General features: G+C 43.1%; 2 protein-coding genes across 3 annotated transcripts in view; one reads left to right on the top strand and one right to left on the bottom strand.

Moving 5' to 3' along the window:
- Positions 1–371: 371 nt before the first annotated feature.
- LOC130248810 (uncharacterized) overlaps positions 372–25767 on the bottom strand; it is a 134822-nt gene continuing 109426 nt past the window's right edge. Inside the window, exons 2-6 of the mRNA XM_056482828.1 lie at positions 5876–6036; positions 5381–5662; positions 4847–5335; positions 4023–4067; positions 372–1207 (exon numbers count right to left, since the gene is read on the bottom strand). Of these exons, the coding sequence (XP_056338803.1) occupies positions 1190–1207; positions 4023–4067; positions 4847–5335; positions 5381–5662; positions 5876–6036 (995 nt within the window). The 3' untranslated portion in view covers positions 372–1189. The remainder of the gene's footprint in view (positions 1208–4022; positions 4068–4846; positions 5336–5380; positions 5663–5875; positions 6037–25767) is intronic.
- Positions 4963–25767, top strand: part of EGFR (epidermal growth factor receptor) — a 155579-nt gene continuing 134774 nt past the window's right edge. For both annotated transcript variants that reach the window (XM_056483105.1, XM_056483104.1), the window contains exon 1: positions 4963–5528. In XM_056483105.1, the coding sequence (XP_056339080.1) occupies positions 5423–5528 (106 nt within the window). In that variant the 5' untranslated portion in view covers positions 4963–5422. The remainder of the gene's footprint in view (positions 5529–25767) is intronic.

The raw sequence follows: 25767 nt of genomic DNA, 5'->3' as shown, positions 1-25767 counted from the left end.
ACATGAAACTAATTTTTTATACTGGACAAAAATTGGGGGGCTTTTCAAAGAGAAGCCATAATCCAGAAAATAGGTGGCTTGCACTTTCTCCCATGCAATGGGTGCAATTAATCTTCGGGTGCTAAAAACCACTACAGCCACACAGGTTGGTTTTTTTGTTGTTGTTTTTGCCTGCTTTCATTAATGTATGAGCCAGTGTTGGGAATCCCTAACACATAATTTTAAATAATTTTAGAAATCTATTCCTGATTTAAGAGAATTTTGCTGAAAAATGCCACAGTGAATTGGTGACTGAGATGACAGATAAATCTAACATGGATATAAAGAAAATTAAAGAACATGTAGGAACCCTCCTGAGATAACACCTTGGTCAATGTGTTGAAATACTGACTGTGCAATTTATTATAATTAAGGTTTAATTTCAACATTCATGTATTTGTTGGTGTTGTCTTTTTTCAGTGCTGTTAAACAAACAAACAAGCAAACAGACAAACCGCTGGATTCTGCACCTGGGATGGGGCAACCTGGAATGTATGGAGAGGTTGGTGAATGAGATGCTGGAAGGCAGTGCCATGTAAAGGGACCTGAAGATGGCAGGTTGGATGTGAGCCAGCAGTGCCCTGGCAGCCAGGAGAGCCAGCCCTGTCCTGGGTACATCAGGTGCAGCATCACCAGCTGGGCAAGGGAGGGGATTGTCCTGCTGTGCTCGGCACTGGGGCAGCCTCACTTCACCTGGGCCCAGTTTTGGGTGCCACAATATAAGAATGATAAAAAGCCAGTGTCCAAAGAAGGGAAACAAAGGTGGTAAAAGGCCTTGAGGGGAAGCCATACGAGGAGTGGCTGAGGTCACTTGGTCTGTTTAGCCTGGAGGAGGCTGAGGGGAGAACTTATTGCAGCTAGAACTTCCTCATGAACAGAAGAGGAGGGGCAGAGACTGATCTCTTCTCAGTGACCAGTGACAGGACCTGAGGGACTGGCTTGGAGCTGTGTCAGGGAGGTTTGAGAAAAGGTTCTTCCCCCAGAGGATGGTTGGGCACTGGAACAGGCTCCCCAGGGAAGCAGTCAGCCCCAAGCCTGACAGAGCCCAGGAAGTGTTTGGACAATTTTCTCAGGCACGTGGTGTGACTCTTGGGGTGTCCTGTGTAGGGCCAGGAGTTAAACTAGATGATCCTGATGAGTTCCTTCCAACTTAGCATGTTATGTGATTCTGTAAGCAAAGAGAGAAAGATAATCTTGTAAAATTGCATCCATTTTCATCAGGGACACTCTCTAGAAATAGCATGATCCAAGGTTTAAATAGAGCTCTTGAGTGATAACCCTAGCTCTGCCACTAATGCTCCACCCAAGTCAAATTATTTTACATCTATAAAATGGAAATGATAGCTACTAACCTGCTTTACAGGAGATTTGCAAAGATAAATTAGTTAAAGTGTGTGCAATATTTTCAACATGCAAAGTGCCATAGAGCTCCATGAATTTTTATCTCAGCCCTTGCTTTAAAACCTGAGTGAGGAGTCATAGAATACAAACTACAATGCAAAATACAGTGTTGACAATCTCAAACACTATGCAAAATCTGAGCAAACCGGATTGTAAAACTCCGCTAATTCATCTCTATTTCATTTCTTCTCTTCCAGTGTAAAGCCTGCCCTTTAAAATCACTTTCTCAACTTGCAGAGAAGTGCAGGATTGCAATTGAGGAATGGTTGCTGATACATTTTTTTGAGGGGAAAATGCTGACCCACTCTTGGTGGATAATGAAAAGCAACTTTTTTTTTTTTTTTTTTTTTTTTTTTTGATGTAAGGAAAGGCTCCATTAGCAGGGATTTTTTTCTTATTCTTGAGAGGATTTTGAAACTCTATTCTGTTTTGAGGGAATGTGGAAGAGATAGGAGAATTAATCCTGCTTTTTCCACTGACAGGGAAATCAGTTATTCATCCTCTTACAGTTACTTCTCTCCATGTGGCAAAGTAAGTAACCACCTCAGAGGTAAAGGCAAGTGGTGGTGAGCAACTGCAGCAAAATTCTGCAATCCAGAAGCATCTTCATGTGGAAGAACTACTAGATTACCTGATCTTCACTTCATAGGTCACAAGTTTATGTTTAATATATAGAGGACAAGATATATATATACACACATATATGCATGTATATATACATATGTATATATACATGCATATTATAAAACAAGCAAATCAAAAGAAAGCTGAAGACAGATGTTGCATTTAGTATTTTCACTATGAACTATCAATTTAAAAATTGGTGATCAAAAGGTTGGCCTTTGTTCCATGACCTTTGTTCCACGCACACTTGCAGCCAGTAATAAGATTTTGCAACATGAATATTGCATGCCCTTGGTAAAATTCATGCTCGCTTCAAAGGAGTTATACCAAAGGCAGTCACTGGGTATGTGACCAGCTGTTTAGGGAAAATGGGAAACCATTTCAGAAATTGCTCAGTTGAGTAAAAAAAGGCCTGAAATTCCTGCCTGTGGTAAGCTTCTCAAACTTCAGTCTTAGAGTTCCTTTACATGTCTCGTGACCTTGGCAAGCAGAGCACGATGCCACAAAAGTAACACATTTGTGCTCACAAAGGTGGGAGGATGGTATTTATGGCAGCTTGCTGTGCGGCCCCTTCAGCAGTACTGCACTGCCAGCAGCAGATGAGAGTCTCCTGTAGTGGATATCTGCAGTGTGGGAAAAAAATTTAAAGGGGAATTTGCCTAGTCTTCCCTTGCTCACCATGTCGGCAATGAAGGAGGTGTTTAGTTAGGACCAAATACTTGAATTTATGTGCATTTATGTAAGGACAGCTTGTCGTGGGGAGGTGAAGCAAGTATGAAATATTCCTTCTGAGTATAGCAGATAAAAAAATTCTGCAAAGCAAGTATTTGTTCTTCAGCATGTTAGGACAGGATTTGGACCAGTTTCTCCACTGAATTCATATGCAAAAATGTTTTCTTTTTTTCCTGCCTTTAGTTTGGTTTTCATTTGTCACTTTGAATTCTTTCCTCTTCTGGATTTTAAAAACCCTATTGCCTTCTACAGTAGTAGCTTGATACACAGTGTGCATGTCTAGGGGCACATTTTTATTTATTATGTAGCTACAGAACTGATTTGAAGTTCATTTCTTGTCTTAATTGCATTTCCTTTATCATAATGCAGGCTGTAATCATTAGTGTGTGCTGAGGATGCTTTGCAAATCTTCCCTCTTAGAAGCTAATCTCTTTTTCCTAGGTCTCTCTCACTTTTAAAGATCCTCCTATTTGTCAAATAAATGAAAATGAACCATATACACGTAGTGTTTATGAAGTTGCACTGTGTGAGAATCTTTGAAGCAAATTTGTATTAATATTGTATTGTAAGCTCAGGTTCTGCGCTCAGTTGCAGCCATGAAACCGATCATGAATAGAGTTCCTCGGATGTTGTTAATGTCTGAGTTTACTTCAAAGTACATCTTTCACATTATTTACAAAATATAATGGAACCAGAATGTCAGCTACAGGATGTGAAAGCTGCCTTGCAATGCAACTCGCCTTAATAGATGATTAAAGGCATGTGATCAGGCATTGGGCTTTGTGCTAGGATGTGTAAAAGGGATGGAAGTTTTCCTCCTTAGGACAGTGGCTAGTTAAACTATCAGAAAAAAAGGATTTTACGGAGGAATTTGACTTGCAGGAGAAGGGTGATGCATCTCTCAGGGAAACATGCATAACAGAGGAAAGTCAAGGTACACTCAGTGGCTATTTTGCAATCTATTGTGTTCAGTACCCTGTGACAGACACAGACATTTAGCACGGAATTTCCCAAACCTCATGTCATTATTGACTTTAGTTTTTGATTTCCCACTTAATCACAACAGTTTTAAGTCCTCATATCCTATTGACTGCGTAACCTAAGCCCTCACAAGAGCTTTATAAAGAAATTACCATCAGCGTTCAGCAAGTTTGAGTGTTGAATCATGATTAACTTGGAGAAACCCCAGCCCAGACAAGTGGCACGTCTACGTCCTATTTACATACCTGAGTGACAAGACAGTGCTTCCTCCCACTTTCCAGAGAAACAGCCTGTTAAAAACCCATAGGAGCATTTTAATGAACACTGAATAACTTGGGTTTTCCTCTTGCGGAAAAGGAGCATCATAGATACCCTTTTGCTTAATGTACTTGGAGCACCTCAGGAACACTTGTTATTTTGTCCCTATTGAGTGACTTGCTAGGCAGAGCAAGCAGCGCTTTCTCGGTGCTGGTGGCAGGGGAGTGGGAGCGGTAGGGGCAGACACGGACCTGCTATCCGTGCGCTAAATATGCATTAAAACTGCGCTGTTTCATTCCGCGCACACACTTGGCCTTACATGTATTGGGCGTAAAATGACCAGAACGAGAGCAGGACTATCCGCAGAGGCTCAGGGCTCCGCTGATTTCGGGGAGAGGACAGAAATGAGTGCGGAACCCCGGAGATGGGGAGTGGATCGAACCTCCGGAGCGGCTCCGCTGCTCGCCAGTAAAACTCCTCAGTTCTCCCTTGCCCTGGCGCTGCGGCGGGACAGCTCTCCCTGAGGAACGGGAGGCACAGCTCTCCCTGAGGAACGGGAGGCACAGCGCTCCCTGAGGAACGGGAGGCACAGCGCTCCTGCTGCACGCCCGCCGGGACACTGCTGTAAACTCTGCCCCGGCACTGCCGGGCACACACGGGAAGGCAGGAGCTGCGCAAGGGACACGCCGCTTTCTTGCGGGCAGTGGCGCAAACGCACGCCCATGCCTTTGGCAGCTGCCGGGCAGAAAGTGCCGGGAAGCAGAGAATCCGCACATACACCCTTCCGAGCAAGGAAGAACGACTGAACTACCTCGTCCGCGGTCCCACCTCCTCTCATCCTATATTCCGGGACAGGTGGGGGGCCGCCCCTTCTCCACCTGGGCGGGGAAGGCGCTGCCGGTTTCTCCTCCCTCTCCTCCTTGCTCCCTCCCCATCCTCCTCCTCCTTGGCGTCCCCAGAGGGAGCCCCTGCGCTCCGCGGCCGAGTGGAGAGCGCGGCCGGCGCGCCCCGTCCCACAGCCGGCTCCAGCCGCTCCGCCAGCCCTCGCACACCCGCCGCCGGCCGCAGGAGGAGCAGAGGTGGGAGGAGGAGGAGGAGGAGGAGGAGGAAGGCAGCAGCCCGCCCGCAGCGGGGCACGCACGTGTGCGCGCAGACCTCGACGGCCGCCCTCCAGCATGCTGCTCGGAGCCGCGCAGGGCAGAGCGCCGGAGAGGAGCTGATCGCTGCCGCGGGAGGAGAGCGAAGCAGGAGCGGCTCCGCGGAACCGCCCGTGCGCCCGTCCCGTCCCGTCCCGTCCCGTCCCGTCCCGTCCCGTCCCGTCCCGTCCCGTCCCGTCCCGTCTCGTGCGACCCCCCGCGCTCCGCCGAGGGAGCGGCGCTCCCGCAGCATGGGCGGCCGCAGCCCCCTCGCTGCCGCCGGGCCCCGCCGCGCCGCTGTCCTGGTGCTGCTGCTGGGGCGCCTCGCTCTCTGCCTCGCCGTGGAGGGAAAGAAAGGTAGGGGGCCGCGGGGGGCCCGCCGCTCTTTGCCTGCTGCGTCCCGAGGGAGCGGGGATTCGGGGCTGCGGGCGGCTGCGTGCCGCGGCCACCCGCGGGGAGAGGCGGAGGGAAAGCCCCGACTGCTTATTTCCCTAAGAAGAGAAACAAACCAAAACAAAAATCCCATCCCAAAAAAACAGAGAAGGAGGGAGAAAACCAAACCTATAGCGGCGATCACGCAGCCCCGACTTCCTGATTCTTGGCTTATTTTCTTTTGTGGGGGTGGAGGAAATAAAAGGGAATAAGCCTTGGCACATCTCATCGGTTGTGCTTTTCTCCTCTAGTGTTTCTTTTTTCTTCTTCACCCCCTTCCCACGTTGCCCCGGAGAGCGCTCCCCGGCTCCCTCAGCCCGGCACAGCCGCTCCCGGCTCCCCTGCACCGAGGCGGCGGGGAAGAGCCGCGGGGTTCCCGTAAGCACCGCTCCGGGAACCCGCTGTGGCTCCGACCTGGACACCTCCGCCTGTCCTGTTCAGAAATAGCCATAGTAATAATAGAAAGAAGTATACACCTGGGGAGGGGTGCTGAAAGGGAAGGAAACTTTGTGTTCCCCAGTTATCAGAAAGAGGGGCGGCTTATCCCTGCCCGACCCGGCGCGAAGGAGCCGCCGTCCCGTCCCGTCCCGTCCCGAGCCTGCCGGCACTGCCCGTCCCGGCGCTGCGTGGGAACAGCACGGCGGGGCTGCCGCGGGTGCTTGGCTTTTCCTGCTTTTCCTTGGGTTTTTTTTCCTTTCTTTCCTCCCTTGGAGAAGCTGTCTCAGAGGGTGAGAAGACGTTTCTGGCCGGTCAGACCCGTCACTTTTCTCTGTGTGTGGTGTTCTCTTTTGTGAGTTTGGAGAGCAGGCCCCGGCTGCTGTTCCAGCCGGAGAGCAGTCCTCTTTATCTTGGAAATCTGCCAGCCAGAGGAAAAAATGCAGATTTGGGTGGTTTGGTTTTTCTTCTTTTTCCTTTCATTCTTTTTAAAGCAAAAGCGGGAGAAGAGAGCTATTACTTTCTAGAAGGGCTGATTGCATGGCTTAGAGCAACTGAGTTAGAGTCTTTCGTGACTGCGGACTGTAAAGCCGCCCTGAAAGTGAGGAACACCCCATCCAAAAGAACTAGTTGCACAACCTTTAAAAAGCGGAAAGATTCTCTTGTTCCAGAAATCAAGTTCATACCTGTTGTTGATGTAACATGGGCAGTTTTTCTTTCCTGGTTTTCTTTTTATTTATTTATTTTTCCTCACCCTTTGAAGCTGATGAGAAGTAAAGTGCCTCCCACCTGCTCTGCCTGTCTTTTGAGATGCAGACTCAGGTGCACATGCCCTGTATAATATGTAAAAAGTGAGGAGAAATACCTTGTTTATAATGTTTAATTCTGTGTCTCATAAGCTTAGGAGGCTGCCAGTTTTTTGAGGATTACTAAATAATCAACAGCTACGTGATAAATCCTATAGAGGTTGTTCTCAGGATGTTGTGTCAGCAAGTAACTGTCCCTCTGGTAAGAGCTGGAGGCTCAGTGGCCGAGGTGAAGGCAGGAGGATTTCTTCAGAAAGCATTAATCAATTGATTGGACTTTATTAGTTTCTCCCCACACTTGAAGATAAGGCACAAAATGAAGCAGCATCTGAGAATTGTGAGACACTGATATGGAGCAACAGGTCCAGCATATAGTGCAGTATCCGTGTATGTTGGGGACTGCCTCCTTGGTCAAATGATCAGAATTCAGAGAAATCCTGAAAGGAAACTTGCTGCCATAAATACATGCAGCACTTCTGCAAGTTCAAACTGCATGTGAAATGACACTTCTTAAAACTTCAACCTGATTCCTTCTATTACCAAAAGCAGATGTCTCAAAAAAGAAAAGGTATGGGCAGCTGTTAGAAGAACATCAGAATCAGCCTGTAAAATCCAATCAACATAATGTTTAAATGGTAATTTAAATACAATTGTGTCTTCTCCCAAAATTGTAGAATAAATTTTCTTGAAGATGGATGAGAGAAAACTGGTTTTGTTGTAACACTCTAGTCATTAAGATACAGAAAAAAAAGCCTAATTGAACGTATTCCAGAACCACACTGCATTGCTCAAAAGTGAAGTACTCTCATCACAGGGATCAATACCCAGCTCTGTCTACCTGCTCTGATGTTGACCCACATTAGGCACAGTGGAACTAATCTGGATTTCCACTAATGTACCCTGGGAGGCCTGAGATGAATACCTGTGATAGCTGGCATGCCACTTATGCTGGATGGATTTGACCCATGTCCTTTTTTGTGTGTGCCAGTGCTCAGTGACAGTGCCACAGTTCTGCAAATTGCTTTTGGTTGCTATATATTGGTTTTATATCTCCAGTTTTGATCTGTAGCTGCAGCCCTTGTGGGATGGGAGTGTGCTGCTCCGTGTCAGGAGTGTGTGTGCAGGCGTGCCGGGCAGCTCGGGAGCTGCCGGAGCGGACGGTGGTGGCTGACCGTGCCTGGAGTCCTATCCAAGGGACTAAGTTCTTGGAGTATTCATGTCCATGTGAAGTGAAAAACCTTTGTCTAAGATCCTGTGCAGTGATATGTGTGAGCTGTGTGTGCACTTATATTGAGAATGGCTGCCCTTTACATTGTCCTGTGTTTTCTGTACTGTGTGTTATTCCGTGCTTACTTTTGACAGAGGTGTACAAGTAGATGAGTGTTTGTGGATTGTGCAGAGCTTGATCCAGTTACATGCAAGCATCCAGTGCCTTTTTAGATGCACTCCAGTGTAACCTGGCTGCTGCTCTGTGGAGCAGAGATCTGGCAGGAGAAGCCTGTGAGTTGTGCCTGCTGTGCGGGACTCCCAGGAGCAGGGGCTGCCCACACACCCACAGCTTGGCTGAGGAATCAGCAGTGTTCTCTGTCTACCTGGTACCAGGTGAGGAATGTCTCATCCTCCTGGTAAAGTCCTGGGAGAGCTGGTACACTGTTCTTTCATTCCTGTGTTTGTATTACCACTGGCACAAGTGGAATTTTCTATGTGGACAGGAGCTAGTATGTTTGTGTAGGTATTTATTATGTGAGTTCTTGTCCATGCAACCATTTATTATTTTCTATTCTCCTTGGTAAATGATCAAACATTTTTGGATTTGGAAGTAAAATAAATCTGTGCAGTCCTGATGGTAAATAAAGTTAGAGAAATGGTAACTTAGATACTGATACGGCCCAATTTGGTGAGATAATAGAAATAAATAGTGTTGAGTGTAGAGCTGCTTTTACTCCAGTGCCTCAGTGTGTGAATGCTTAGGAACAAAACCCAAAACTCATCAATAAAAGCAGTGAAGGGAAGGTAAAATGCTCCTTAATTCAGGCAATGTACAAAGTATAGTGACTATGTGCAAAAGAGCTTGGCCTCTCAGCAAAATTTTTTTCTATGGTGAGCAAACCAGATGCTGAAGTGCTACTAAATATGAATATGTTATTTGTTCCATCAAGAGTATATTAAGAGATTTGCAGATAAATAGGAAATCAAGATCAATGCCCTGGAGACTTTACAATCAGAGTAGTCAGTTGTAATTTATTTGTTAATTTATAAAGAGAGACTTTTGGGGAGTGTCACGCAATGCCATTATGGTCCTCAGGGCTGACTTTTGCATTTAGGTATCCATGTATCACTGAAATCACTGGGATATGCTAGCTTTAGCAGCAAGATAGCTGACTAGCCAAACCAGTTCCTTCAGAAAGTGTCCTTATCTTCCTTGAGCACAAACTGCCTTTGCTTAATAGCTCTTCAGAAACAAGCCTAGTGGAAGGTTTACTTCATTTTTGGGAGGATGACAATACCTTCATGGAATGGTTTTGCCTAGAAACTGTTGATGTTGCTACAAACTCTTGCTCTAGTCCAGGTTTCAGTCGTGTATGTGCATCAGAGGGTGCAATCACACTGTGTATGTGAGTGGATAATCCCAGAAAGAACTGATACTCAAAATTGTTGTCAGCATGTTATGTTATAAACACTGGCATTTATGGGGGTATGAGAACTTGTGTCAAATGTCACGTTACACTTGGATCTGTATTGCAAAAGGGTTTGTGTAACAAAAATTTGACTTGTAGAACTTTTGTTTGAGGGAGCCAGAAGTGGCTGTACTCACAAAAGCATCTTCTGGCTGTTTTATATTAGGAATGCTTCCTGGGGTGACAAACCCCAGGCTGACAAACCTTTATAAATCTAGACTAGTCAAATTCTATAAAAAGATTACTTGCTAGATAGAATAATTGTCATTTTGGAGTGGTGTGAATTGCATTAGGCGTCTTCTGATTGTGTTTATAATTTCTCAAACCCATGTTCTGCTGTACTGCTCTCCTTGAACATCTACGAGTGGAAAATAGACTTTTGTCAGTCAGGGCTCATCTGACACAAGAATCACATTCAACTTGGCTGGGAAATCGCTACTTTTACCAGAAAGTTATTAGAAAATGCAGCAGGGCTGTTATTTGCATCTCAGTGGAAGGATCATTCTCACCTTTAGATTCCTGCATTTGCTTTGTGGCAGTTGTAGGAGGTGTGTAGCCTGTGATGAGCTCCAGCAGCAGCTTCTGCAGTGACAGGGATAGCTGCCTGCCTCACAGTCACCTCGAGGTTAGCTTGAGCAGCACATCTTGCTCTAAGTGCAGAACCTTCCTCTCTGGGTCCTGAGCAGTGCTCCACCTGGCACCTGTGATAGGGACCATGGCCAGGAGCTGTGTGATGCTGAGCTCTATGGCAGAGGAACAGGGATAATAATGAGGGGCCCTCACTGCTGGGATGCACCCTTCCAACAAGGCTCCTGCAATGCCACACACCTCTGGTGATGAGGGTGCTGCAAGAGCTGTGTTGGATGTGACTCTTCAGAGCTCCTCTGGTCCTGAGGAACGCTGCTGCTCTTACCTCTCAGCTTTAGAGAGCTCGTGAAATGCATGAAGGCATGGAGGGACTGCACCATGGGATTATCAGCATTGTGTAGGTGTTGGTATAAAGTGTTCAAGTGAATTATGTTTTTGCAGGGATTAATGGTACACAGTGTGGAAATCCACTGCTTTATATTTTGTGTGGACTTTGACAGTCCTTGTTCGGCTTAATACAGTACACACTGATCCTCTTAAGTACACATGGATTTGACCTTCTCCTGTGCCCCTTTTTCCAGGAACTTCCAGGAACACTATTAGTAGGTACAGTATGAGACCTAGTGGTGTTTCAGTCCATTCTGGTTATGTTACTTCTTGACTTCCAACTATGGCAAACGGAATTGTAATGCTTCGTTTTTTTATGGCTGAATTCTGCTGACCTAACACTATTGAGTAATAGTGTATTTTTTTAATTTCAGAAATAGTTACAGGACATTTGGCATTAGTATGTGCAGAAGTCATTCTTAAAGGAAATGTGGAAAAAAACAGATGTACTTCTCTGCACAGAAAAGTTGGACCAAAACAAATGTCTATTTCTGCTGAAGAAAGATGGTTGTTTATTAGGAACTGCGACACGACTTTGTAGTTTGTCTTATGGGGGAATGTGTAGGTGTGGGTATTGGGCTCTCAATGTTATTGAGGGTTGCTCAAAGGAAGAAACATGAGAAACCTACCTGTGAGACTGGGAAATCTTTCTGATGTCCAGAGTGAAAAGATGTGGCCATTGAGCTAGCAGTGCAAGTGCTCCACACCACACCTTTTAAAAATTATTTTTTAGAGAACAGAAGGCATAGTTAGGAGAGAGACACGCTGGATTTATGTATCCTGTAGGGATATGTGAGCTTTGGTTTGGAAGCTTCAGTGCAAAGTGTGTTTTGCCTGTTGACAGATCCGTGCAAGGCAGATGCAGGGATTCTCCTCCTGCCCAGCACATCTGCGTACATGAAAGTAAACATCTACGTGTTCACATGCATGTTCTACTAGCAGAGGGCTTTGAATCACGGGTGGCTTTTGTTTGTTTCGGTGGTTGAAGAGGAAAAAAAGACCTAGAAAAAAAAAGGATAATATCCAGTCATACTGTATCAAGTATGTCAGGGGTGGTTTTAGTGAATTGAAGAGAAAAAAAAAAAAAGGCAACAAAACACCAAGAAAAAAAGCCCTGTTTTAATATAATCTGGAGGATCAAATTTGACTTGAGACAGTTTCTTTTCAAGTTGAGTAAGAAGCAAAATGAAATGTCGTTTGAAATGAAAATTTGCAGGTTTATTTTGAAAATACCAGAATACCACTTGATTTTCTTATACCTCCCTCCCACTTAGTTTTTTGGCTGAGGCATGTTTGCTGAGCTTGGCTCAAAAAATTAAGGTTTTGGGAGTGGGGTAAACTGTCATTTGTATACACATTAATAGTTTTGCTCTGATCTCTGTGAACACTGGGATAAATGAAGTCCAAAATGCCTGTGATCGCTTTTTTCTATTTTCATCAATTGAAACAATGAAATAGTAAAAATAGTGAAATAGGGATACATAAATATGTTTAAATTAAGAGAAGCTTGGTGTCCATTACCTCCCTGGTCTCTGCATGTTTGGCACCTTCATGCATGGCTGAGCTCCAGAGGAGGAGCTCGAGGTGCAGGAGCAGGAGGGACAGGGCTCTGGGCAGGCAGGGTGACACTGCTGAGCAGTAGCAATGCCCCAAGGGCCAGCAACGCTTCTGTGTGGGTTAAAAACCTTGTCTAGCAGCTACCTCTCTCTGGTTGCTTTACCTTGCAAAGGTGCTGTGTGAAAGGTGGGTAGCCCTCCCCAGGAGTATCCTCCAGCTCCTTGGAAAGGTGGGGGATTTGCCAGCCCCCTCCTTCCAAACTGAGAAACTGTGAGCATTCAGGACCAGCAAAGGCAGTTGTGCCAGAAACACTCTGCCAGGGTAGATGGTTCTCTCCTGGGAGCAGAGACCAGTGGGGTTGGGTGAGTTGGCAGGGACGTGCCAGACAGGATGTTTTCTGGGTAAGGGGTGGAAGGAAGGAGAAGAGGATATAAACCAGCTGTCTTGATGACAGGATAGTAGCATTTTAGCTCTGGCTTTTATAAGAAGAAAATTATCACTTTGTGGGAGTGGGGTTTGTGTGTTTGATAATCAGGACATGGTGGCATAATCCCTAATAATAATAATAATCCCTGCCTTCCCATCACCAGATTCTGTAGTAAATATGAAGATAACAAGGAAAGCCCTGAAAATCAGCCAGTCTTGGCACTGGGGCACTGCAAGCTCCCACAGCACTTTTCCTAGATAGGGGAAAGTATTGTTTTACCTATCATTATTCAAGGGATCGAAGCCACAGAGACTTTGTATGTTTGCCTGAGGCAATACATCTGGCCACTGATGAAGTTGCCTGCTAGTATTTTGGCCTCTCACCCCATGCCCAAGCTGATGATAAACACTGCCTGGAGTTGAAGGTACCCAACATCCTACTTGGGGCTTATTCACAGGCTTTGAAAAACTGTCTCATGTGCAGCATCCTTCCTTCCCTTTCCTGCAGGCCCTTCTGTGTGCCCTTCCCTGGGGACATGTCCCTTGCTGGAGGCTGGCTGGAGCCTGGGATGGGGTGAGCTGTGGTGGCATGTGTCTGGCTTGGCTCCTGGTGGCTGGGATGTGCTCACTGCCTGCCTGTGGTAGGGCTCAGCACGCTTGGCCCTTGCTCCACCGCCCCGGGGAAGCCCCAGCACCTCCTGAAATAACTCGGTGTGAGACGGGAGCTGCAAATCAAGGCTGGGTGTAAGCAGATGTAAAGTCTGAATTGTTTCCTAAATTATGCTTTCTATGTAGGTGCAGTGTGGTTATGATGGCAGTTTTCACATTTGCAAGGCCTAACTTAAAAAAAAAAAAAAAACCTAAAACCAAACAACCAAAAAAAAAAATAAAAATTAGAGCTTCTTCTGTCTGGGGATATGTATTCACTCCCCTTCCCCTGTTAAGATGTGAGACATATGTGTAATTCTGAAAGTTGAGTTTGATTCACATCTGAGGCAGTGGATGTTTCTTCTTGAGAGCTGTGTACTTCAGTTCTGCAAAGTGAAGTTATGGCTGCATGTGCAATTCCCTATTACTAAGCAATTATTTGATCTTGAAAATACCAATGTTTCCATGGCATTATTAATTCATTACATTGGAATTATTTTTTTAAAATTAAGTTCTCAATGTTTTTGTAGAACAATGATGTTTTCTGAAGTTCACTCGGGAGGTAAGACTAAAGCAGAAGGCAGGGTTCAAGGAAGAAGCTTGTTTTAGCAGTTGGGTCAGTTATTTCAACAGTGCCTTTAGCAAAGAAGTAAGAGACTGTTTGCACAAATCAGTAACCAGTTCCCATGATTCAGATTGAATCATGTAGCTCAAGTCATTTGAATAAGTAAATGACTTCTAGTAAGGGAGACAACCTCTGCAATTAGGATGGCATGCTGCATATTTCATGTTATTTATTATGTGGTTTTCAATAGATATGATTAAGCTGGTTTACACTTGGAATGCTAGGTAGCATTTCAACACAAGCCACTTAACCAGAGCTCACATTAAAATGAGGTGCACGTTTGTTTTGTACAGGTGGCATTGTGCTGTATCTCCTGCACTTACATTTTCTTGTGAATTTTCTATAAACAGATATTTTAAAAAGAAGTCACCTGACCATGGACACCACAATTTTCTGTATTTGTAGTGGGCAATTCTTGAGCAGGTGCTTCCCAAATATTTACAGTTGCTGCAGTCTTAACTTTCCTTCAGGTCTTACTTGGCCATCAAGTCCCATGGATGTGCATAACCAGAGGTGCAGAAAAGTGCTTTTCTCAGATGTGTTTTTGTCCCTGGTGTTCCCAAGGGGATGTGCTTCATGGGTCACCTGTAACTTCTGCTCTTGGGTTTGGACTTGGGATGGAAGCATTGCAATTCAATGTAGAGGACAAGGAAGAAAAGGTCTGCTTGTTCTTTGTTTCCTGATGTTGGTTATTTTGTAGTTTGTTTTAATTTTAAATAGCTACATTATTGAACTGAAAAATCCCAGGTAATTTTGGTGTTGTGAAAATAATGTTTTAAAAACATGTATGGTCACTTTAACTACTCTGTCATACCTGTTTGTGCCATGTACAAAGCATTGTTAATTTAATAAAATATCTCCTGGACTATCAAAGGCAATATGATATGGAGAATAGGTAAGATTTGGAGCCTGTTGGCCAAGTGATCCTGTGCTCTATTCAGGGTAAAATTTTGCTATCATGTTTATTTCCAACTTTTTCAGTTAATATAGCATGAAAGGTACATTAAACACAAGGGATACTTATTTTATAGAAAAATACTTTCAAAATAATGAAGATAACAGATCTTCATTTTGCATTTTTCTGAGAGTGGAAGTTACAGTCCTCCTACCTGAAGGCATTGGTGGTGAATTTTACACAAACTTTAGAAGCTGGGAGAGAAATAAAACCTTCATTTCTTTTAATCATTGGATGGGACAGCTGTGATACAAGCAGATGTGACTAATATTTGACAAATTTGTTTCTCATGTGTTAAATCTGAAGGTTCACAGATCATCTACTGGGCACATGATGACAAGGAAACTTTCTCCCACAAAAATGCGGGGGAGGCATTCTCAAGTCTGAGTGACTGGTTGGCATGATGTTTTGGAAGCTGCTGAATAGCAAGGGCCTTTAGTGAAAACCTAAGTTACAGGAGTGGAGTGGTTTTTCTCCATTTGTATTGCAACCTATCTCTCACGAATGGAAATTTGACATTCTCACTTCTTGAACAGGATTCAATTTGTTATACTGCTCTTCAGACTAGTTCAGCACCAAGTACGTGCCTTTTTTTTTTTTCTTTCCCATTAAAAACAAACAGAAAACCCCAACTGAAAAACCAATTAAACCAGAACAAAACAAACTAATTTTTTTTTGAAGCAGAAGTGTTAGTTGGCAAAATCCTGACTCTGGAAGCTGATTTGTCACAGCTGGACCATAATTGAAGCTGTTAGGTTTCCACATGAACATGGGTTTTGCACCACAGAGCAATGTGTACAACTTGGGGCTTTTGAGGAGAGCTGGGAAGTGGTGGAAGTGTGACTTCTCTCCCTTAGTCTGGCTCTGAAAACGCTCCTGAAAAACCAAGCTGTAGAGAACCAGTAGTAACACATCTCCCCTCCCTGGTACTGATCCAGGTCTTTCCTAATGGAGACCTGTGGTAATGTGAACAGAAGATGCCCAGCAAGAGAATTTTTTCTACCTCAGGTTCCATATTTGAATTTTGACTGGTATCAGAATGCTGAGACTGTCCTTAGTGAGACACAATGGCCAGCAGGGCACTGGCTCCTGTACAAACGGACCATTTGTGTTTGACTTTCTAATGAGCAAAGCCCCTTTTTTAGCTGGTCCTTGTGTACCCAAACACTTTGGGGACAGAGCACAGGCTTCTACTCCAAGTTTCACTCGTGTAGCAGAGGAAAGTCAGCATGAGAATTGAGCTGGTGTCTGTGCAGCAGACTGAGTGAGGTGCTTGCAAGGGGGTGCCAGCTCCACACTTTGCCTTTATTGCCATGTTTGTAACATCTGGGTAGATACTGATGCCATTATCATTACCCTAAAATTAATGGCACAAGTTCAGTCTTCCAGAGTAGGAGCAGTGACAAGTATTTCAAGGTATTTCAAGACAAATTTATGTTGTGTGTTCAGCTTCCACCTGCCTTTAAGGATAAGTAATTGAGTTGCAGCATTTTTTATTTGGTGTAGAAGTAATTTGTAGTTCCTAATTTGACTTCTTGCAGAGGTGAAGTAGAAACTTGAGCGTCTTCAGTTATCTGGTAAGATCTCATTATTTCTTAAAACATCTGTTTTAGGATACATACCCACTTAGTGGATCAGCTTGATATTTGTCTCTTTGTTTTGAATTTGAAAGGATGACCACTGAAATGCTCTCTTATTTCCATCTGGTCTTCAAAAAGTAATTAGGTGTTGAACAAGGGTATTGTCAGTCTGTTTCCTACCTAATAAGCTCTTCAAGGTGCTCTTGTTAATGATTTTATTATTTCAGATCTGCTCTTGTTCTCGCTTTCCCACCTTAATGAGGCAGATCCCCTAGGCAGCATCAATTTATTGCAGTTGTCTATGGCAGATGAACTAATCCAGCACCAAGGAAGTTTGTGTTCAGCAGTGTGAGAGATGCTCCCATCAGTATGTGCAGATAATCCTCACTGACACATGAAAGACTTAGCATGTGCAAAAAGGGAAGAACAGACCCTTTTTCTAAATGAGGGTCATCTTGATTTGAGCGGCAGCAGTCTGGTTTGCATCGATGAGCACGTGTTATTCAGGGAATTAAGAGTAAAAATAGCTAATTAACACCTTCTCTATTTCTTTTCTTTCTGGTCATTAGTTACTAGAAGCCAAATTAATTCCTGACAGCATAAGGCATGGAAGGGTGTCAATGACAAACTCAGGTCAAGAACTGAATCCTTTGATGTTCTAGAGAGAAATATTACCTTTTTTATTGTATTGCCTGTATCATGTAATTTAATACAATTATGTTAACATCTGTGTTTTGTATTTCAACTTATGGAGAGAAAATTTGAATTGACTGTTGGAATTTTAAAGGAGGGCTATTTTATCCTGTTTAGTATGGTACCTATTGGATCCTATCTGTGGATTAAAATACAGTTTCAAAGACTCAGATAATTTCAGAAATAGCAAACATATGACTTCTAAGTAAACAGACCGATTATAATAGAGAGGATTAGAAAACAGATTGTTGTGGGCCAACGCTGTACTACTGAGAGAGATGATATCTTACTGGTAATCACACTGTTGGGCTTAATGGCCCATAAACTCTGATAAAAGCTTTTGTAAAATTGTCAACAATAATTCCATCCATTGTTAGATTGCCAGTGAACGTCTTCAGGTCCTGGAATAAATTGCTACCATCAATTGTGTTTATGTAATTTCATAAAACAAGGCTTTCACTCTGAAGATGTAATAACTAAAAATAAATCATAAAAAATAATGTCAAATAAAAATTAATGACTCAGATCCACATTTGCTGTAGCTGTCCCTTCCCTGGCTTGGGCTGAGGTGGGTTTCCACCTGAGGTTCCTGTATGTAGGGGACAGGCACTTTTTCATTACCTCTGCCAGCTGCTCACTAGGTCAGCAGAAATAGGAAATGTCAGTGCAGGGTTTGTATGAAAATTAAAAAATAGTTTAAGCTTACTATATTTCTACTCTGTTGTTAGCTTTTACTCTGAGTTTTTTGGCATTAAAATTATTAGAATGTGAACACTAAAAAGGCTTAATTACTTTCATAAGCATTAATACTTCATTAATAAAAAGAAGTGCAGAAGCACTTAAATTTTCTCTACAAGCTGTGTCAATGTATGGTCTCTTTCAAATAGTTTTTACAGCTACTACCTTCCTATCTCCTTTTGATTCCCCTCATCCCTTCCACATGATTGGTTAGATAAATTATTGGCCGTAGTGTGATGTAAAATGGGCTTTAATCCAAAGTGGGAAGAGAAGGAAGTTCTCTTGCAAGAAAATAAATAGCACAGGGTATTTAACAGTGCATTAAGCAACATCACTTTTAATACTGCACTGATAATGCAGTGAGGACAGCAGGAAAATATGTCATTAGTTTAGTCAAGCAGTGAATTGCTCCAGCTCTGATATTTTGTTGGTGATATTCAACATATCTACTGCATAAGCATTGCTGATACAAAGCTTAATGAAGAGTTGAACATGGACTTTCCACCTCTGCAGCATGAGATAGAAAGGAGGAGCTGGTTTACATGCCTGTAGGTGGAGTTTCATTTTTATACTCTGGGAGAGAATGGAACAGAAATGTGCTAAATAGACACAAGGTCTGTCCCCTTAGAGTTACTGCTTGCCCATTTTCTTTAGGGATGATGGTAGAGGTGGGAAAGTATCTTGGGGGAATATACTCTCCAGTTTCCACCCATAAAACTTCAGGAGTGTTTTACCCCAGAAAAATATAATTCTTAAGTTAATGATCTTGAATGGCCCATTGATAAACTTGTGTGCTCCATCTCCACCTTCCTAATGTATTTGACAGTGGGTAGTAAAGTGGAATTCAAGGAGAGGCTCCAAATTATTTGGCTCCCCAGCTCCAGAATGTGCAACTTTGAAAAAAAGCATTGAAGCTACATGCATGGAAAAGGTAAAATTATGGAGGAGAGAGAAGAAATTCAGGAACTTTTGCTTCTCAGTTACAGTAACACTGCAGCAGGAACATGCATTTTCTCTTCAGGCTCAATCCAGTAAACCATAAGCATCATATCCCTTTGAAGTCTATGGATATTTTGCCTGCCACTGCAGGTTCAGGTTTTTTTTTTATTACTTTATTTGCCTAAGAAAATTCTTCTCATCTAGTTTAAAGGGAAAAACTGATATGGAATACCACACTGTGTTATATGAACACTATGCCAAAAAGTAATTCTCCCAAAACAGAAGGTAAGATGATAATCACATCCCAAGATTTTATGGTATCAGTGTTATAACTTGCAATTAGTCTTTTGCCTGGGTAAGGCAAGTAAGTCTACTAAGTAGATATTCTGGTAATTGTCCTTCCACTTTCTTTTCCAAAAAAATTGTTTCTAGATATATTTTTGGATGTGATTAATGTGGGTAAATTCTTTAGGCTGTGTAAAGCACTGTGGGTTCAGGCATTGATTTCTGCCAGCCAAAGTGGTGGTCTCATGGATTAGCAAAAATGAGATATCTCTAAACTTGCTGGAATGAGTTTGATGGAGTTGAGAGTGGCATCTCACTCACACACTGGATGTGTTGAAGCCAAAATTTTTAGATGGGAGCTCTTGCAAAGAAGTGTGTGTAGCTTACACCTCTTTCTCTTCCTGAGAATTATTTACTATAGGCTGAAATGATATGTTAATATGTAATTCTTAGTATATAGAGGCCTCTGGCACTCTTGCTTTATAATTTAAAAAAAAAAAATGGTGTTACCACAGCAACTGCTATGCCACACGGTACTGAAGCAGCTCCCATCTATGTAGTGCTTATAAAAGTACATTAGACAGATTTTTAAAGTGCATGCAGCTAAAGTGAGAGTAGGAACTTAACACTTGGTGAATGCTACAGTGGAAGGAGACCATAAATTTGTTCAGAAGTTGAGAAAAGTTCTTAATGGAAATAAATAGGAATAAATCTAATTCAGCAAGCTCTCTGACAAATGCATTATTTCAAGTCTGTGCAATCCTTTTGAAATCAGATGAGTTCTGTGAAGGGCTAGAGTTTGCATAGGTTCAATAGTCTCATTCTGCAGGTGATAAAATTGCATTGTAAAAGGGAGTGATGGTTTTGAGGTGTTCCAGTGGTGACACTTTTGTAGGGTGTGACTGGTGAGGGCAGATACCTGGCATTTCTCTACAATGAGCCACTGAAAATGATTGAAAGGGAAGTCATGAGTAACTGGAAGTATCAGTAGTTTTGACTTATGGGTAGATTTGAATTTTAGGCAAGGTTTCATATTACATTTGTGCATCACCTGTATTTGATATAGCAAGGGATCTGTGTTGAGGAGTGTGTATATAAATATGCTTTGTTGTCTATTAAACGTTAGAGTCTTACATTGTAGAAGTCTCTGTACTATAAAATGAAATTATTTTAGGGGAGGCTAAAGACCTAGGAGAGACTAGGAGAGGCTTTAAGTTAGTCTAGACCTTGTAGTGTAAACCTAGGTGAGTTTTCCTTTTAAGACACTGAGGTGTAAGAGGACCCTGGTATATCTGGATATTCACAGCTGAACCCAAACCCTGGTGGAGCTATAGGTTGTCATTAAAATGCCTCTGAAAATTCACAAGTTTTGCATGAAAATCGTGCTGGGTTGTAAGGCAGCTTTCCCTGGGTCAGGTAGGCACAAACATTGAAAGGTCAGTTTTGGATGATTTCTAAATCTCTTTTACACCTTCACTGTAGTGTAACCCACAGCACTTAAGCTGATATTCCTTCTCTCCAATCTCCATTCTGATCTTTCTCATGGGTTCTCTCTCTTGGTAACTACCTTTACTGTTACTCTTACTTTAGGATGGTGGAGCAGATTTATACTTGATAACCATCCTACAGCCTCAGTATGTTTTGTTTGAACAAATGCCAAAAGCACTTGGATGTTCACAGAGTTACAGTCAGCAATAGTGACTGTATCCTGAGACTGGAAACAGCATCTCTGTGGTGCTGCCCAAACACTGAGGAAAACTGATGGAGAGGATCCCTAAGAAGTTTCTTCAGAAACTCAATTTAGTTCTGGTAAAAATATTCCAGGGGAGTCCAGTGCATGAAAGATATTTCATGCATGTTCCCAGTACTATACTAGATGAATAGGTGTGTAATGAAAGACATGTAACATGTATGATAATTTGCCTGAGACAACAAAAAGAAGTCAGTTTGTGGTCCAAAGCAGAATTAATTATATGTTTTGTTATTTGTATGTAATACTTCAAATGTACTACACAAAAATTGAATGCAGGCAGTGATTTACACAGAAATACACATCCACCTTCAAAAATCCAGCCTGTCTGCCTGATATCTAATCAATCACTCACTTCTGGTGATAAACTCTATGTTACATTGGAAATGCTTTCCAGTGCTAGCAGGTTTTTAACAAGCTGCTTGAGATGCATATTAAAAATGCTTTTGGAGACAGAGGCAGAAAAGCTCAGAAGTCTGATGACTGTTTATCTGAAAGGAGCTCCCAGGGGCAGAGAAACTGGGTTCACCATTCATAGTAGTTTAACAAGGTAGTGGATTTATTTGTTCATCTGCTCACAGAGACATTGAGAGGTCAGTCTGTTTTGAATTTTAAAATTAACTGCAGTGGCATTATTTCAGTTCATGAAGTTCAGGACCTTGCCTAAAGGATGTGGTGGTAGGTATGATTGATACCTGAAAATGATGTTTAGTCCATAACTCACAGCCTGTGCAAAAGGAAAATTGAGTGACTGATGTCAGGGAGAGGAAACTTCCAAAGGTTTAGAAAGTTATTTCATGGACTCCATATTTCATTGCACCAGATAATGCTTAGCACTCCCAGTTTAAAATGCATGTATTCCCTTTCTGTGTTTCCAGATTGTGTACAACATGATATGCTAATGAGAGAGATCTTGCTTTTGCTGTGGACTAAGTTAAACACCAGAGGCTTCTGAAAGCCAGGCAAGTTTGTTAGCATATTTTCATTTACAGGAAGGAATAGCAAACATTTACCTCTGCTGTAGGCAGCTGCATGGGCAGCTGTTGTCTAAAGCTGACAGTAATTTTACATGAACAGGTATGGAAAGGGGACAGTGTAAGTGTCTGCAGTACTGTGATATGAAAACACACTCTACCCTTAGGTAAATCTTCTGCAGCCCTGCTGAAATGCTGAGGTACTGTGCTCAGATCTGAAAGCAGACCTGGGTCTACAGTCAGGAAAGCAATGTTCAAAAGCAGGAATGCAAGTCTCTCAGGTTTGCTCCCAGTCTGGGCTGTCAGGTGTAAAGAACTTGCTTAAAAAAAAAAAAAAAAAGTTTGTCCTTTATGATTCATTGTAGATAAGTCCAATGCCATAGTCTGCTAATTACTTTTTGTTATTGTGGGTATTTATTTCAGGCCACTGTAACTGCAATAAGGAATTTTGCATGGAAATCATAATCTGTTGCAGATAAAGTAAGGGATTTTGGCTTAGATTCTCAGAATAAGTTCTGGAAGAAGTATGCCCAAGAAAAAGATACACCAAGGAGGAGCTAAAATTACCTGAATTCAAGTATCAAATCCTTAGCAAGCCCTGGGTTTTGGGGAGAGCTTTGGTTTTGATTTTGTTATGGTGGGTTTGACTTGAGTGTACAGGGATGAGAATAATGGATTTCCCATGAGATGGTCAAAAGAGGATTATAAAATCAGGATCTGTATATTATAATTGTCTGCACTGTTGTATAGATTTGATATGGTGTAAGCCCCACCCCAACCCCAAGTAATTGTGATTATCAAGAATTATGTGCTGCAATACAAGGTGCGTGCACTAAATGGACTTCATTTTCTTAGATGTGAAACAAAGGGTGGGTGAAGCCACAGCAGTGTGTAAGTGCTGGGGTCTTGTGCATGTTTGGAAACTGCCACAGAATCCATGGTCTGGGGAAATGTACTGTTACTAATTGCCTCTGACTTTCCAAAGAGTGTGTGGGCATCCTGGAGCGCCGAGCACTGCGCTGGGGCTGCTGCTGGGTGGGGGATGCCTCTATGGGAGCTGCTGTCCAGGCATGCTGGGGGGAAGGCTCTGCCTGCTCCACAGCTCCTGGCACTGCTCACAGCCTTGGCATGCTGGCCCAGCTCTCCACCTTTGCTCTTTGGCCCCTGCTTGGCATCTGCAGCCTCCTTGATAAGCTGGGAGGTTGTGTTTGGGTTAGGCGTGATTCACCCTCTTAAAACTTCTCTAGCTTCCTTAAGGTCCCATTAATTTATCTGTCCATGTCATTTTCTCCTGAAGTCTGTCAGGGCTTTTAAGTTGTGAACCAGTAGAAAACATAATGGGAGGGGGAAGAAACTTTTAAAGCTTTGAACTATATATTTTGTACAAACTGCCATTGGCCATGACTGCATATTTATTAGCTCACAGCTTTAGGATATTCTGCTTTCATTAATATTGAGAATTAATCTGCACTGTGTTTTTCTGCAGCATAGCAGCAATCCTTTGGCTGAATACAAATGAGGTTTTTTGCTGCAATCCAAATTCAACTGCAGGTAAAGGGGATATTTATGAGGTACCTACATGGCATAGTGAATTCTGGTCTGGGTGTTTGTTTTTGTTTTTTTGGCTGGGTTTTGGTTGTTTTTTTAGTGATGCTACTGTCTGCAGCATGCAGGATAACAGATGGGATTTGGATCTCCATTCTTTCTTCCTTTTTTTGTTATAGCATTTGCTGCCTTAGAGGCCTGAGAAGTGCATAACTTATTTTCATTGAGAGACAGTTTGGTCCATTGGCAAAATCTCAGGACAATAGCTGTTTTGCAGATCTAACATGATTTCTCAAGACAAAAGGTCTTTTTAAGGTAAAAGTAGCCCTGTAGTATCTGGGAAGCCTTCAAAAGGTGCTGCACAACTTCTGCACTTAACTGCTGTATCACAAGGATACTTGCAAACTGGCCAGACTGAGCCATGAAAAAGAGGGTTGGACACTTCTCCTTGGTCACAGAACCTGATGCCTATTTTGGTCATGTTGTGTTTGCTTTATTTTCTCCTAAGGTGGGATAGGCATATTCCTTTGCCCAGCCACTTGCCTGGTGCCCTCATCATAAGTCCTCAGCTGGCTGAGCATTCTCAGGGCTGATTTGTGCCTCTGGCCAAAGCTTCACAGGAAGAAAAAGGATCTCCTAGCTGGGAAGAGTGGAGAAGAGCATCGTAGGATGGCTGTCCATTCCATGATCTGATTCAAAAGGTGGTCCTTCCCCACAATTTTTATTTATTTTTCATTTAATATTTTCCTTTAAATTGTGTGCATTGGACAGGCAACACAAAATGCCCTTGATAACTTCATGGTGTTTTGAAAATGTGTGCTCTTCAAGCTTGCTTTGTACCTTTGTCCTGGGCTCCATTTTATTGGCAATTTAAATCCATTAGAAAGAGAAACAAGTCTCCACAGATCCTGTTATGTACAACAGATTCACATTTAAATTTGAAGTGTAATCATGCACAAACATTGACTTGACCAGTATTGCTACTGGCATTCCTGTTAAGTGGATAGTTTAAGGCTTAATGACCCCTTTGAAACCAAGTGCTTGCTTTCTGTCGTGTATTGATGGTACTGTGTGAGGCCAGCAATTGAATTTTTTTTATTTTTCCAGTGCTTTTAGAGAACATTTCACTACTGGCCTGGTTTGTTTGCTCCATTACCGTCACTGGTGAAGATCAAGTTGTTTGGACAGGGCATGTGCCATCCAAACCCAGCTGGTTCATGTAGCATCCTCAGGATTTCTTCTCAGATTTGGTGAATGCTTGTTAATCTGCTTTTGCAATCATTGTGGCAAGAAGTTGCCAGTTGGATGAGAAGTTTTTATGATGCAAGAGAAGATCCCTCAGTCCTGAGGGCCTGCATAGCAATGAAGATTTTCACAGGTTAGCCCAGTGCCCAGGGGGTCTACTTGTGGTGAGGTCTGAAAAGTAAAGTTGGGGAGGCCTTGACACTGAGTGTTGCCCCATGTTTTTCCAGAGTGTGCTTAAGGGTGGAGAGAGCAAAAATTGCAAAGTACCTGGTTGCTGTGTATCTGTGACAAATGAAAAAGTAGTGCACAGAGGTCTAAAATGCAACTGATTGAAAAAATAAATGGCTTGAGGTTTGGTAATGGAACAAATTGCTGGAAGCTTTGGGATGAAGTACATAGAGATGCTCACTTTTTATATCACTTAGCATTAGTTTAACAGGCTAGATGCTCCATGGGATTGGCACTTCAATGCTTTTAGTCTCCTTCTGCTACCAGAGGAATGTCTGCATCAGCCACTGGCACTGACTGAAGCCTTGGGCTGTGGAGTGAACATCCCCAGCGTAACATCGAGGAACCTGAACAAAATCAAGTGAAGCTTTTGCGCCTTGTTATTCCTAGTTTCTTATCCCATTATGAACTGGGATAATTTAATTTGAAAAGGCAGCTGGTAAAACCAAGAACATACTGAACTTGGCATCAGTCCTGTTGTGCAAGTCTGGGACTCATAAAGCCTTGGACACGGGATGAAGCACCTTGGGCGAGAGGCCCTGGCTGCTGCCCAGGACAGCTGCAGCCTCCTCTGCCAAACGGGGCTGTTGCAATCAGCAGCCACTCCTGAGCACCGAGGGGCTTTCCTGCTGGCAGCTCTCTTCCCGGGAAAAGTGTATTCCCAGAAGTCAAGACTGAGCCTGGGATCAGCCTGGGGGGTCAGATAGCATCTTTCAAAATGCTGCCCTGCAGCCCAGAGACTGGATGAACCTTTGGTTATGTCAGCTCTTTGGGACACTTCACAGTTGCAGCACATGGTGCTCCCCAAAGTCAAATGGGCACCTGGGGAAAGAGCAAACCTCTCTTAGTTCATCCTTCATGGTGTTAAAGGAAATCCTGCTTCCACAGATCTTTCTGCCTCTTGCCAAAGTGTTTGCATGCCTCCTCTTGTGGAGGGGCACAAGGGAAGATGGAGAAATCCTTGCAAAAGGCTGGGTTTTTGGGCTCTTGGCAGGCATGCAAGCAAGGAGGTTCCTGACATTCCAGTTGTACCTTTGGAAAGTTTATTGTCACGTTATGTAGGAGGAGCTCTGCTTATGAGG

This window comes from Oenanthe melanoleuca, chromosome 2 (genome assembly GCF_029582105.1).
Source record: "Oenanthe melanoleuca isolate GR-GAL-2019-014 chromosome 2, OMel1.0, whole genome shotgun sequence".
In the NCBI taxonomy this organism is placed as follows: Eukaryota; Metazoa; Chordata; class Aves; order Passeriformes; family Muscicapidae; genus Oenanthe; species Oenanthe melanoleuca.
The sequence above is the reverse complement of the archived record's forward strand: the minus strand, read 5'-3'. Positions and strand labels throughout refer to the sequence as shown.